General features: G+C 39.9%; 1 protein-coding gene across 8 annotated transcripts in view; it reads right to left on the bottom strand.

Annotated features, from left to right (window-relative positions):
* The window catches only part of SNF4Agamma (SNF4/AMP-activated protein kinase gamma subunit), a 998,728-nt gene that overhangs the window by 211,610 nt on the left and 771,079 nt on the right, over positions 1 to 16,039 (bottom strand). The window contains exon 1 of one of the 8 annotated variants that reach the window (XM_053773266.2): positions 1,575 to 3,700. The exons of the other annotated variants lie outside the window; for them this stretch is intronic. Coding sequence (XP_053629241.1) covers positions 1,575 to 2,955 — 1,381 coding nt within the window. The 5' untranslated portion in view covers positions 2,956 to 3,700. Of the gene's footprint in view, positions 1 to 1,574; positions 3,701 to 16,039 lie in introns of those variants that run through there. 8 annotated transcript variants of the gene reach the window in all.

Genomic DNA, 16,039 nt, shown 5'->3' with positions numbered 1-16,039 from the left:
CCAGAATAAAGCTTATGCTAAACAGGTCTATTCACAAAATACTTTTACAGTATAAGGTAAATGATGTGCTAAACAAATATTTTTTTACACAGTACCTCTTTAACAAGGAGCTAAATGCTCCTTACATCAATAACAATCATAATCCATCAGTTTTTGATTAGACAAAATAGATTCAGTATATTTATATAGGGAAAATTTAGCTTAATGTGTATGTAATCAATGAAATAAGTCTGCCAAAACATATTTAATCTCTTTATATTCAGAAAATAATCATACAAGTATTAATCGGTGATTATATGCACAACATAGTGGCCTAAGAGAAGCACAATGATAAAAAGAGTGTTATACAGAGAAAAAAATGTAGTTAAAGTTGATAAATCTACAGAGCATCCACTTTACCAGAGAAATTAAATTGTGAAAGCCCAGTGTTATGTAGTGACTGATGCCTGTCATGAAATTTTTAAACTGGTCATTTGTATATTACACATTTCAACGATTAAAAAGCAAAAGTGAGACTAGTGTATCCTTACCTGCAAGTAAGTAAATTCAGCAAATACTGGCATTATAACTCTATTGAACATTTTTTTTCTTTAAATTTGTTGCAGTTTGGTATGTTAGGTTATTTCTAATATATCAAATTAACTCTGATTTGTCCACAACTACTTCCTTAATAAAAACATTTTAAATGTAATTCATAAATACAACTGTAAACATTTATTGAACTGTGCTAAGTCAATTGATATTGTACTATTAGCTTAGTTGCCACCTCCTCAATGTAATCTAAACTGTTCATGTACAAAAAGTAATCATGTTGAAGTGTCACACAAAACTTAAATTGGGTGTTAAAATACTTTTTCTAAATAACTGTACTAGTATTAAGAAGTTAGTAAGTACTGTACTAGTTTTAGACAGCCTGAAATGATTCACATAACAAGGGGTGTTCCATTGAAAATACAAAATGATACACTGAGTAATCCCAGAGCTGAATCAACATCCTGTAATTCCTGGAAATAATGTTTTATTTGGCTCTAGATTTAAAATACTGTACAGATGCATGCACATATGCAATTAAAAAAATTCACAATAGACAAAGGAGGAAAGGTAGCCCAAACCTAATGGAAATGAATCTGTAATGTTTTATTTTTCCTTGTTAATTCAGTTTCAACTGTCTCTACTGTTTCCATGCAAGCTGCCACAGAACAAATTAATACTGCATGTAAGCCATAAACAAAAAGTAACATCAATTTCCTGTAATCAAATCCATTTTAATATGTAGATCATTAAATAGTTTTCGATACGGAATCTAGTAACAAGATCTAGTTGAAAGGTAAATCGTGTAACTTAGGAACAAAGTAAACTGTACAATATTAATGAATGGCAAGAAAATATATGTACTGTATACCAAAGGTAGAAGAAGAGCTCAGCCACTCCCAGACAGTACAGTACGTACTTTTTACAGTAAATCTGCACACAAATCATAAAACAATATCGTACTATATTATTAAAGCTTTTATTATAATTACATTATACCAAACATGACTAGAGCCTAAGTACTGCAAGTTTTATTGTTTTACCTTCTTTAATGATCTGGTCATAGATGCTGTACAGTTTCTCAACAGATGACGATTTTCGCAATCCATCCTCTGCTGACAGTGAAGATGATCTCTCCTTATCTGAGACTTTGCTCTTCTTGAAGACATTCCCATCTGGGTCATCTCCCCAGAAGCTAGCCCAACAGGTGTCATCGTCAATACCTTTGATCATTTTCTGAGGATCTTGACCAATATCAACTCTAGTTACACATCTCTTTTCTCTGCATAACTGTGTGGTTTGAGAGTTGGTTGCATCTAAAGAACAATGACTTTTTGAGACATTATCACATTTGCTTAAAGTATATTGGCCTGGCCTTAACTTTAATGTATGGGTACTGTAAGGCTGCAAGGGTAAACTTTTCCTAGGATCGAGGTTATGATGGTTATAACTGGGTGATTGTGTGTCAGTATTAAGGCTAATGCTAAGTGTCAATGGAACCTGGATAACCCTTTCATTCGGAGACTTTGATAAAGGACTCTTAGTATCTATAACAGTCAAAGGGGAATGTGAATTACGTGGCGATCTTGCTGGTGAGTGACTTCTATAATGTTGACCTATGCTACCAATTTCCTGTTTAACAAATGATGATGTTTGCTGCCACTCTTCACCATTGTCACTCTCTGTATAGCTGCCACTACTACTGCTCCTACTGTGACTACTGCAACTGGAGCTCTCATCAGTTACACTTGCTGGGTTGGGATGCGAGGATATTTGCGGCTTTACATATGAGTAAGGTACAGTAAGATAATTTGGAGAACCTGACTTCCCAACATCTTGGGGTTTAGCAACATATGCAGGAATATTGAGATTATACTGAATAGGTCGTCTCTGTGGTGAAGGTCGGTAAACAGGCCAAGGCTCTGGGGTTCGTGATCGCTGTAAAGGTTTTGTATTTTCCTTTTCCTTTGATTTTGGAGGTTCTGGAGTAAGTGATCGCCTTAACAAACTTTTCTTGTCCTTCTGCTTTTGTTTTGGGGTGTCAGTAGTTCTAGAGCGGCCTGGTCTGCTTGCAGATGATGGACCCAAGGCATCAAAACTTAGGCCAAGTTCACTTGAAGCCGAATTACTGCGACTGCGTCTTTTCTGTTGTTGATAGTGGTAGTAGTCAAGTGGGTGGAGAAGATTGTGTAGGAAATTTCCTCCACGAACTTTTAATGGGCTATCGTTTCCACTCTTTCCAGGGCTAAAGTTGAAAATTCCGCCAGGACTGCTAGACCCAGATTTGTGGAGGCTACCGCGGCGTGAGCTACTGCCCTCACTGGGCGTATAATTAAGCTCAGAATCCCCATCTTCCACATCTGGAGTACAAATAATAGGGGGTATAGGCAAGCCTGCAAACACTGGGAGGTTCTTCCCATCCATGATGACAATATGGTTACAAGCGAGAACACTAAAAGAAAAAATTTCACACTTCCAAATATTAGTCCCAAGATTCCGACTTGAATAAACGTGAGTAAAGTAATCTCCATTGGATTAAACTTATATATTTTCTTTCACTTTTAACAATTTGTGGTCGAGAAAATTTTTCTTATTCACTTTAAAACATTTTCTGTGAATCGGAGAGCACCCATAAGTTACAATTGTTGCTGCTCCTAGTCTTGCTAGGGAGCTAGGAGCATGATGAGAATTGCACTAGAGTAGAGGAGACAATTAACAGAGGCAGTGTAAGAGCCCAAGTGTAACTGTGGATGAGGTGTGCAGCAGGACCTGTTTACAGCCACCGCCCGCCTGGCAACTCACACAATCTGCCCTCCACAACTTTTTGTCTCCTCCCACCAACCACTTGCTGCTTCTCCACAACTTAAATTATCTCCACTACTTTACTCCATCCTAACAATCTTTCCTCCCTACGGAAGATGATGTAAATAGATAAGTTTGTGAGAGACGTGAGGAGCGCCTCGTCCAGCCCAACTTTTACTCCAGTTGCCGAGTCACAGTTTTACTTCTAAATTACTAATATATTCTATCATACTGCCTCCAGTGTAATATTAACGCTAAATACGTTAAACCTAAGTCCGAGGGCATAGGCTGGCTTACTACCCAGCTGCGCCATTACTTCATGACACAGGTATAACAGTAAATGTGAGAGCAGTAAACATAGGCAAGATCAGCAGCTGTGAGCCACCAAGATCACTACACTCTCCTCCCTCCCTCTCACCACAACAGTACACACATCACAGTAATCTTACAGAAATGTAGATAAACTAAGATGTAGTGAGGGAAGGACGTTTGCAACAGCAACAGGTGTTACTCCCTCCTTCCTGAAGTGACTGCCGTCTTGCCTCTACGGACTCGACTGTTTCTTTCCTACTTTTTACCACTTTTTATTACTAATATAATGTCATGAAGTATGTCACACAGTGTATTAAAATTTTATGATAGAAACAATATAATAGTCTAAAAAAAAAAAACTGAAGCACTGACAAAAGCAACATGTACTATTATGTCTTACCCATACGAGATTCATAATATTCAAAACAACATTTACGTCTTATTATTTCAAGCTTAATGTAAGATAATACTTTATAGTTCGTATTAAAGAACATTTTTTGTTTGTTATCCTTGGTTAAATCAATGTGTAAAATGCAACAAATTAAATTCTTAATTGCAAAACCTTATTTAATAATGATTCAGAGCATAGTACCTATCACTCAATTACTTTTGCATCAAAATTAAATTATATTGCATCGTGTGATTACCCTAATTTATGTTACATTACACAAGGATAGTGCGTAATGATATTTATATATACTAAAGTCTGCATGCTAACTACTGCGCAATAGAAAGACTCAAAAACACCCGTCTGAACTCTGTATATGCCAATGACGTGGCTTCTTGTTTATGAGCAAGGATAACTTTCTTGTTTATAAGTGACGATATTTTTTTTACGAGTGAAAATAAAAAAAAATCTTGTTTGTGTGTTGTTAACGCTTTTATTTTTTGAGTGGGGACAACAAATTTTCTTGTTTATGAGGATAACCAGATTTCTTATTAATGAATGAGGATATACCTTTGACGAATTTCGCGTTTTTCTACTCCCGGAGCCCAGCCTTGGGCCAGGCTTGTCTGGTGCTTGCCTGGTCAACCAGGGCTGCTGCTGCTGGTGGCCTTCTGTCCCACATATCCAATCACAGCCTGGCTGATCCACCACTTGGTGAAGATACTTGTACATTTCCTTCTTATGACCCCACACTTGTCCCGGCAGTGTTTCTGATATTTTACCTGGATTTGCTTCCAGAGGTCACTGCCCCCACGGCCCGGTCCCAGACCAGGCCTCCTTGTTGCTGGTCTGATCAATCAAGCAGCCCGTAGTCCAACGTATGATCAGGAACTGTTTTGAGAAATATGTCGAGTTGCCCTCTTGAAGACAGCTAAGGGTTTGTTAGTGATCCCCCTTACGCAGCATGAAGGAAGGGCATTCCAGAGTTGTGTAAATTTATTCAGGTGCAGGTACACATAAATAGTTACAATTTTTTTTTTATGTATAACTGCATATGTATAAATTACCTAGGATAACCCAAGAAAGTCAGACAAAATTACTTATTTCCATTGGGGTCCAGTATGTGGTCCCTTGACATTTATTGAGTTCTCTTGGTGTACTTCTCGCTTCTCTGCTTTTCATCTGAGTTATCCTCCACCGTCTGCCAAGCCTCTTGTGTTAATAAACAGTAATTTCGGTGTGCAGGTCTGGTACCAATTCCTTCAGTATCTTCTCGCCTACATTTTAAATACAGTTCTAGGGACTTCAGGCGCTCCCAGTAATTTAGGTGCAAGACTGTTTATACGAGCTGTTAAGGTTCTCTGTACATTTTCCAGCTGAGCAATTTCGCCTGCCTTGAAGGAAGACGCTAGTACACAATATCCTAGCCTAGAGAGAACTATGACCAGTAGTGAGTCATCACTGGCTTGGCATCCCCTATTACTTTTCTTGCAGTTGCAATAATACCGTTGTAGTGCTCCTTGAATGTGATATCTTCTGATATTATCACCCCCAGGTTTCGCATTTGACTTGTTCTATTATGTGGTTTGAGTTTGTTTTGTATTCTGATCTTGCATTATTTCCTCCATTATTCAATAGCGTAATAATACAATTTGTCCTCAATAAACATCATATTGTTGTCAACAGCTCACTTGAAGACTTGGTTCATAGTCTGGAGACTCCCTGTTTTCAATGGGTGTCACTTTCATACGGTAAGATGTTGAATAGTCTTGGACCACACATGTTGATACATCTTTTGTGCCCAAGGGGCCCCTTTCATTGGGTTTATTTTACACTACCATTATACCATATTTCTCACTCGAGTATGCTGTTTGGAAGTGTGCAGATCTGGGACTTGGCCCTCTCAAGTACCTTCCACGTACGTACATATTATCATGTATCTCTATCTCCCCCTCTCTCTCCTCCTCTGTCCTGCTTCTTTTTAAATGAATGATGATAACGCGGTCAATATGGAGTTTAGGTCCTAGTGTGCGTTAATCGATAATGTATTCTTTAAAATGTCCAATAATTTTGTAGAAATGGTAAGATACGTAACCTAAACTAAAGTGGTTAATGGGGTTTAAAGGCTATTGACTACACTAGGGTCATTAAGGCTTTCACCATTAGACAAGAATACTTTACTCCCTAAACAAGGGATTACAGTAAACTCCCAGCATGTTAGAGCTTAGAGAAATATACCCCTCAGGGTATATATCATCGTAACTTAATCTAAGTAAACCCGTGTAACCTACCCTAAAATAACCGTGTGTAATTTTACCTTACCCCACCAGTGGTAGGAATGGGAATGGTGTTTATTTACGCTGCTGTATCTGGCCAGAAGCGTTACACGTATCATCTTTAACCGTATTATTTTTATTTATATCTGCACATAAATTTTGCAAAAGAACTAACAATTGTTGACGGGTATAGATAACATACCTGGAGTTTACCTGGAGAGAGTTCCGGGGGTCAACGCCCCCGCGGCCCGGTCTGTGACCAGGCCTCCTGGTGGATCAGAGCCTGATCAACCAGGCTGTTGCTGCTGGCTGCACGCAAACCAACGTACGAGCCACAGCCCGGCTGGTCAGGAACCGACTTTAGGTGCTTGTCCAGTGCCAGCTTGAAGACTGCCAGGGGTCTGTTGGTAATCCCCCTTATGTATGCTGGGAGGCAGTTGAACAGTCTTGGGCCCCTGACACTTTTTGTCTGGTCTCTTAACGTGCTAGTGACACCCCTGTTTTTCATTGGGGGGATGTTGCATCGTCTGCCAAGTCTTCTGCTTTCGTAGTGAGTGATTTTCGTGTGCAAGTTCGGTACTAGTCCCTCTAGGATTTTCCAGGTGTATATAATCATTTATCTCTCCCGCCTGCGTTCCAGGGAATACAGGTTTAGGAACCTCAAGCGCTCCCAGTAATTGAGGTGTTTTATCTCCGTTATGCGCGCCGTGAAGGTTCTCTGTACATTTTCTAGGTCAGCAATTTCACCTGCCTTGAAAGGTGCTGTTAGTGTGCAGCAATATTCCAGCCTAGATGGAACAAGTGACCTGAAGAGTGTCATCATGGGCTTGGCCTCCCTAGTTTTGAAGGTTCTCATTATCCATCCTGTCATTTTTCTAGCAGATGCGATTGATACAATGTTATGGTCCTTGAAGGTGAGATCCTCCGACATGATCACTCCCAGGTCTTTGACGTTGGTGTTTCGCTCTATTTTGTGGCCAGAATTTGTTTTGTACTCTGATGAAGATTTAATTTCCTCGTGTTTACCATATCTGAGTAATTGAAACTTCTCATCGTTGAACTTCATATTGTTTTCTGCAGCCCACTGAAAGATTTGGTTGATGTCCGCCTGGAGCCTTGCAGTGTCTGCAATGGAAGACACTGTCATGCAGATTCGGGTGTCATCTGCAAAGGAAGACACGGTGCTGTGGCTGACATCCTTGTCTATGTCGGATATGAGGATGAGGAACAAGATGGGAGCGAGTAATGTGCCTTGTGGAACAGAGCTTTTCACCGTAGCTGCCTCGGACTTTACTCTGTTGACGACTACTCTCTGTGTTCTGTTAGTGAGGAAATTATAGATCCATCGACCGACTTTTCCTGTTATTCCTTTAGCACGCATTTTGTGCGCTATTACGCCATGGTCACACTTGTCGAAGGCTTTTGCAAAGTCTGTATATATTACATCTGCATTCTTTTTGTCTTCTAGTGCATTTAGGACCTTGTCGTAGTGATCCAATAGTTGAGACAGACAGGAGCGACCTGTTCTAAACCCATGTTGCCCTGGGTTGTGTAACTGATGGGTTTCTAGATGGGTGGTGATCTTGCTTCTTAGGACCCTTTCAAAGATTTTTATGATATGGGATGTTAGTGCTATCGGTCTGTAGTTCTTTGCTGTTGCTTTACTGCCCCCTTTGTGGAGTGGGGCTATGTCTGTTGTTTTTAGCAACTGTGGGACGACCCCCGTGTCCATGCTCCCTCTCCATAGGATGGAAAAGGCTCGTGATAGGGGCTTCTTGCAGTTCTTGATGAACACGGAGTTCCATGAGTCTGGCCCTGGGGCAGAGTGCATGGGCATGTCATTTATCGCCTGTTCGAAGTCATTTGGCGTCAGGATAACATCGGATAGGCTTGTGTTAACCAAATTCTGTGGCTCTCTCATAAAAAAATCATTTTGATCTTCGACTCTCAGTCTGGTTAGCGGCTTGCTAAAAACTGAGTCATATTGGGACTTATGTAGCTCACTCATTTCCTTACTGTCATCTGTGTAGGACCCATCTTGTTTAAGTAGGGGCCCAATACTGGACGTTGTTCTCGACTTTGATTTGGCATAGGAGAAGAAATACTTTGGGTTTCTTTCGATTTCATTTATGGCTTTTAGTTCTTCCCGCGATTCCTGACTCCTATAAGATTCCTTTAGCTTAAGTTCGATGCTTGCTATTTCTCTGACCAGTATCTCCCTACGCATTTCAGATATATTGACCTCTTTTAGCCGCTCTGTTATTCTTTTCCGTCGCCTGTAAAGGGAGCGCCTGTCTCTTTCTATTTTACATCTACTCCTCCTTTTTCTTAGAGTAATAAGCCTTGTGCATACTTCGAGTGCCACCAAGTTAATCTGTTCTAGGCATAAGTTGGGGTCTGTGTTGCTTAGTATATCTTCGCAGCTTATATTGGTTAGGACTTGGTTTACTTGGTCCCACTTTATGTTTTTGTTATTGAAGTTGAATTTGGTGAATGCTCCCTCGTGACTAGTCTCATTATGTCGGTCTGGGGCTCCACACATACATGTCTGAACCTCAATTATGTTGTGATCTGAGTATATTGTTTTTGATATGGTGACATTTCTTATCAGATCATCATTGTTAGTGAAGATGAGGTCTAGTGTATTCTCCAGTCTAATAGGCTCTATTATTTGCTGGTTTAAATTGAATTTTGTGCAGAGATTTAAAAGCTCGTGTGAGTGTGAGTTTTCATCAGAGCTGCCTCCTGGTGTTATTACTGCAACAATATTATTTGCTATATTCCTCCATTTTAGGTGCCTTAAGTTGAAATCCCCCAGGAGCAAGATGTTGGGTGCAGGAGCTGGAAGATTTTCCAGACAGTGGTCAATTTTTAACAGCTGTTCCTGGAATTGCTGGGATGTTGCATCCGGAGGCTTGTAGACTACCACAATGACTAGATTTTGGTTCTCGACCTTTACTGCTAAAACTTCCACTACATCATTTGAGGCATTAAGCAGTTCTGTGCAAACAAGTGACTCTGCAATGTACAGGCCAACCCCCCCCCCCTTTTGCCTGTTCACTCTGTCACATCTGTATAGGTTGTAACCTGGGATCCATATTTCGTTGTCCAAGTGATCCTTTACGTGGGTCTCAGTGAAAGCCACGAACATTGCCTTTGCCTCTGCAAGCAGTCCACGGATGAAAGGTATTTTGTTGTTTGTTGCTGGCTTTAGACCCTGTATATTTGCAAAGAAGAATGTCATCGGACTGGTGGTATTGTTGGTACTGGGGGGGGGGGGGGATTTTTTTCGGCATTAGTATCTGTATCTGTTGGTTTGGAGTGGAGGCCATCGACTGTGGTTCCACTCCAGGAATGACTGGATTTGGTGTACGATTTCTGCCATTTCCTGCCAGTTTTTTTTCCTTCCTGGCACTAAAAAACCTCTCCCTCTTGAGTGGCTGTGGCTACCCAGGTTTTCCCATGGCCTGGATGTTTTGTATCTTTTTGTCCCCTTTAGATGGTGTGCCTGGCAATTTAAGTTATAGCACAGTCTTTCCTGTACTGAAGAGGTACACATTTCAGGGTGAAAAAGCTTACAGGAAGGGAGTTTGCATTTTCCTGTTGTCATATGGGCATGGCATTTTCTAGGGTGGTCATAGTTGCACGTCCCGTCTGTTTTTCCAGATTTCCCATGTCTGCAGATACCAAGTGCATAGTATGTGCACAGGCTTGGTTTCCGTTTGCCTTGGGTTTCTGTGACTGTATTCCCTGTTGGTGCATGTTTCCCTGGCTTTATTTTACATATCATCAGTGAGTTCAGACCAGGACCTAAACTCTATTTTTGACCGATAATGCTTAAGTTAAGATAATAACGTGTATCGTTCCAGTCACGGTATTGTGCCTTTTTTGTTAATATTTTCTTGGTTGTGAGCATAACACTTTCTTATTTATGTGTGAGGATAACACGTGTTTGATAACCTCCCCGTGTTTTCTTGTTATGAGCGGGGATAACAATGTTTCTTGTCTGAGGATAATTATTATTGCTGATGAACAAATAACCACTGGCCGCACACATTTCAGCGTACGAACCACGACCCGGCTGATCGGGCACTGATTTGAGATACCTGTCCGGTTCCCTCTCGAAGACAGCCAGGGGTTAATAAACATGCATTTTTACAAGTGTATGTAAACCACCCTACACTACTCAAACCTAACAAAAACATCTGTAATCAAAACGCTCAAAAATTGATGCTGGGTAATGCGGAAGGTAATGAACGGCGTAAAATGAGAGGGTGTTGAACACGCGCTATGACAAGGTATACAGTGTAGTGTACACTTGTATACTGGGAGGTATATATTCATCAGTATAAATACACTTTATATATATATATATATGTATATATAGTCTCTACGTCCACAGAAGGACTCGAACCTGCTAACTCTATCAGAGTTCACAGTACTTTACCACGAGACTAGACCCAGGTCCATCGTGTCATTACGATTTCGTGAGTCACCCAGGTATTAGTGAGTGAAGAAGCAACATTCTGCCTTAATGACCCATGTGTAGTGAAGTAGTCAGATTTAAGAGGCAAGAAAGTAAGGTGTAGGAAAGGATGGTCAGTGAGTGGCGGCGGACGCTGCCTCAAGGACAGTGGCAAGAGATGCCAACTGCGAATTAAGACTCGTACTAGATAAAATGCCTAGGCTCTAACGAGCATAATTCGACAATTTCGTGAATAAAGTGCAATACACCAAGTTGCTCAACGGTATAGTTTAGCTAATAAGATATAGTGCGTATGTATCTTAAACACAGTTTGAGAGTTCTAAACAGACTCAGGGTGGCATATATCTCTCAGGGTACGGCATTCTAAGGTAATATATCCATGTAAAATGAACATTTATTTACTTCGTCAAACTCATTATTATTATTATTATTATTATTATTATTATTATTATTATTATTATTATTATTATTATTATTATTATTTAAATTATTTTTTGTGCCTCAACGCGCCATATTATTAATTAAAACACGAATGGCTGATACATTCAGTAATACCAGCAGGATCACAACTGTTACAGGCTTGTCTACACCTATACAAAAATTAAATATATCAAACGTTGCAACATATAATGAACAAATTTGAGAGAAGTTACGAGACTGAGAGAGAGAGAGAGAGAGAGAGAGAGAGAGAGAGAGAGAGAGAGAGAGAGAGAGAGAGAGAGAGAGAGAGAGAGAGAGAGAGAGAGAGAGAGAGAGAGAGAGAGAGAGAGAGAGAGAGAGAGAGAGATTAAATAAGGAGTAAACTTCTGAGCCATTAGAGTGGCTACTAAGTAATTAGTTATTAATTAATTAAATCATTAAGCCTGATCAGAAGTAGTCTATGGGTTATATGAGATTTTCAACAACTATTAAACCTACAGGGATCATACATTATACTCAAAACCAAGCGCTAAACCCACAAAGGGGTCATAAAGCGCCTGGAGGAATTGGAAGCATTCAGTTTCAATGCAAGGAAGGGAAATACAAGCCCTATTCCTGATATCAAGTCCCCCTCCATGGCATACACTGGGTTGCAGGCGGTGGGCACCAACAGCCTGATCAACCAGACCAGCAACCAGGTCTGGTCTGGGACTACATGCCTTTCTTGAAGGGTACCCAGCATACATGCCCTTCTTGAAGGGCATGTATGCTGGAGTAACCTTTCAATCTGTAAGGATGGGTTATACACTGACTCGCCCTCATTTTCTACCGGTATGCGGTACTTCCTGGAGTTGTCAATCACTGAGGCTGGACGACACTCCTTGCGTGCAGGAGAACTTTTTGCCACATGCAAGACACTGTTCTTGATGCAAATGTACTTGCCACCGCAACACGTGATTCCTTCCCCAGACTTTCGGTGTACCTTCATTACTCTCTCCACTAGGCATGGTACATGTACTCTCATCGTACCCTTATTGAGTTTACCTCTCCTAATACCAGACTTTTCTCTCGGTAATGGGTTCATTAACGGCTTTCCCAGTGACGTCATAGATAAGTTATCTTTAGAGCTTCCACCAGACCAGTTTGTTAGTGATGATTTTTAAATGCGAATTAAAAAAAAAATGTGATCTTGTCTTAGTGTTCTACTTTCAGTACATGTGGACGTTTGTTCCAAAGTAATTCAATAGTTATATCTTTCGGCTAGTTAATGAAGGATTATATGTAAAAAAGTGTAGTGTTATAATTAAATACTTGTCAAATCTTGGAACACTAGTTCTACTGATGCTGTGCATCATGATTCTGTTCTCGCCTAAGTTATCCAAGCAGTCTTATGTTGTTAGGTAAAACGACACGTGCAACTAATGCAACATTTTATTGTGGCAGCGTGTTCCTTGTATTGTATATCATTAGAATTACATTTACGGGGAAATGCTAAACCCGCTGGGGCCATATAGCGCCTGGGGAATAGTAGGCAGGCAGATTCAATCCAAGGAAGGGGAAGACAAGCTAGATTCCTTTAGCATTAATGAGACTTCCTTGAGGGGCACTAGTATATCCATAATCTTAAGATATGATTCCTTCCCTACGATTCCTGAACCTTTGAAAAGCAGAACCTGTTTGTGCCTCACGTTGATTTCGTAGAAATGGTAGGTGTCGATCAATCTTTGAGTATAATAACTTCAAGACTACTTTGTGCAGAATCTCATTTCAACTAAGACTTTCGTATTGAGCTTACCAACCCATTAATATTACATTAGCATTGTATTCAGTAATTCGGTCTGTTTACATGAGGTCATCATGTCGATAGGGGATCGAGCTATTTAGTAAATGCTTCCTCATTCCATGCTGGCTTGTCTTTCTTCAGTGACCCTAATCTCTTGTAGGAATTCAAGAAAATTAAATTTTTGATCGGAAGGCAAATATACATCAGTCCCAGCCGGGATTGCAAAATATGCTGGATATAGCTGAATTGGCCAGAGGGGTTGGGCAATCACGTCATGGACTCTGGTCGTCAGTCTCCCCCAGCTCTCAGATCTGCTTGCCTAGAAATCTCAAGTGACTCTATTTATAATAAAAGTAACTGAAATCCTAAGTTACTGTTCCTATAATTTACGTAATATAGCTTAAATAATCAATATAAGTCTGCCTGAATATTACACACAGACACATTTCCGCATGTACATACTTATTTTCGCAGTTAAAAACATAAATGGCATGATGAGGTTATTTGTTATAATGATCATTAGCCAAGAAGTCAAGTGGGTAAGTTCATAACTTGTGGGTGTGCGGGGATGAGGAAGAGTGTGGTAATGTGTTGACCAGCGACGAGCAAGAATAACACCTTCAATTACCCTTGGCCGCCGTTCACTCAACCATCTGTTTCCTCCAGATATACTATCCACCTACTATCCGATCTTTTATGATTTTGATTGAACTGAAACTTAACAATGTTATTCAATATAGAGTTCTTACCTATTCGCAGATCAGTCAATAATAATTTATTACAGGCTGTAATTTGGTTCTCGAAAATTCCGTCAAGGCGTAGGAAGACTAATCTCCCAAGGAATATTTCATATCATTATTGGCTTGTTCTCCCTTTCCCTGGATCGTGATTGCCCCCAATTCTCCAGGTACTGTATGGCCCCTATGAGTTTAGCGCTTCCCCTTAAAAATCACAATGACATCATCATTATGTATGTAGTCCACTCCACTTTTGTATACAATGAAAGCTGTAATTTTATTAATGTGAAAATTTCAAAGAAAGAAAAAACAGGATTTTGGAAAAAATAAAGCGTGATCTAGTCCAAGGTTGACGAGTTGTATAGCCTACATCTTACACTCCTCATCTTCTCTGTGCGGTGCTCAGTGAAATCTACATCATTGAAATACGAAAGACGTTATTCCACTAACTCGAAAAAAGCATGGTATATGTTCTAAATAAGTATTGAAAAATATAGAGATAAGAGGAACATGATAGTGGGTCTCTCCACTCACATACGATTCTAATTCATCAAAAGAATTGCAACATAGCTATGCTTTGTAGCCTGGGTTATAAAATATCATTCAAGAGGATGCCACGATGCGCTAATGAAGGGTTCTTGGTTTAATGAATTGGAGTTGCCTTCGGCTTCTTTGCATCAAACCTGATCACCCCCTTCCACTTCCCTTCCAGAGGATCCGCATAATCACTACAAGTTTAGCGCTTCGCCGTGAAAATAATAATGATAATAAAAATAAAAGAAATATTCTATGCGAGAATACAGTAGACTATTCCTGATGCAGGTTAGAATACTTACACGCTCAGCTAACACAACACCCACCTCCGGAAGACATTTACGCAAGAAATAATATAAATACTGTGTATTTAACTTGTGTAAACTGGTAGAGGGTGGATGGCAGCCAGATCACACACTAGCCTCCTCTGATGCTGCAACCATTTCATCTTCCTCCTCCTCCTACCACAATCGTGGTCAATTTTACTCCTCAGAAAAAAAAGTGAAAACGTATCATACCCTGGAAAATACTGGAGGTACTAGTTCCAAATTAGTTCAGAACACCTATTTATTAGAACGAGGGACGCGGTTTAGTATCTAAAAAAAAATTCCAAGGAATAGTAAAAGACATACCTGTTACTGATTTTAAAAGTTTTTCTACTCTACCACTAAAAGAGAATTCGATGAGTATCAGAGGTCTCAGACTCTTCAATGCCCTCCCTCCTTGCATAAGGGAAATTAGCAACAAACCTCTGACTGTTTTTCATGAGGGAACCTGACAAGTTCCTTCAATCAGTTCTTGAGAAGCCGGGCTGTGTTTTTTATGGACTGCATGCTGTGGCCAGTAGTAACAGTCTGGTCGATCAGGCCTTGATCCACCAGAACTGGGTTTGGACTGGGCATCGGGAGCACTGACCCTCAGCATCCGTTCCAGAATGTACACTCTGAGTACTTCAATGAAGTTAGAGTAGATTAGATGTACCTATTCTATCTGAACAATGAAAGATTTTGAGATATTTTGCAGTGTGCATCACTCACCTACCTTGAAAGTATGTGACGATAATAATACTTCAGAAGAGAGAGCGCAAATCTTTTAGAAGTACTATCACTGGCATGGCTACAATTGTTTTGAATTTTTTCACAATTTTCCCTTTAGGTGTCCTGGCCCTAAAAAAGTTTGATTTGCTATACTCTCTAAACCTATTGTCGTCTGACATTATAATTTGTATACTATGACCCGTTTCCTCCGTTCTTTGAAAATATTTGACCGTATCGTATCACGTACTTGTTTTAGGTTCTTCTTTCCATGTTGCAGAAACTGGAGTGTCATCGATGAACTTCATGTTATTTCCAATTGCCCAATAGAATACGTTACTGATATCTGTTTAGAGCTTATCAGCCTCTTCTACAGAAGCACTTTCATGCTGATTGTGTTATCGTCTGTAAAATATGACACGAAGCTGTGGTTTGTGTTTTCGTCTGTCTGTAAAAACGAGCATGATTTATATTGGGCTAAGGGTAGATTTTGTTTTACTTATGGTGCTCTCTCGTTTTGTGAAATGTTTGTTACAAATTTCTAAATCTATCTTTCCACTTCAACTATTACTCGCTTTGACCGAATTTTAAGAGCTATTTCTTTGTGGCCATTTTTTCCAGATTCCTTTGCAAAATATATGCTTCGACATCAGCAGTTCGATTTTCCCAATGATTCCGATTATATCATAGATGTAGACTTTATTATTATTGCTTGATTAAAGACTATGTATGCCTG

This window comes from Cherax quadricarinatus, chromosome 17 (genome assembly GCF_038502225.1).
Source record: "Cherax quadricarinatus isolate ZL_2023a chromosome 17, ASM3850222v1, whole genome shotgun sequence".
Classification (NCBI taxonomy): Eukaryota; Metazoa; Arthropoda; class Malacostraca; order Decapoda; family Parastacidae; genus Cherax; species Cherax quadricarinatus.
This window is presented reverse-complemented; position numbering and strand designations above follow the sequence as displayed.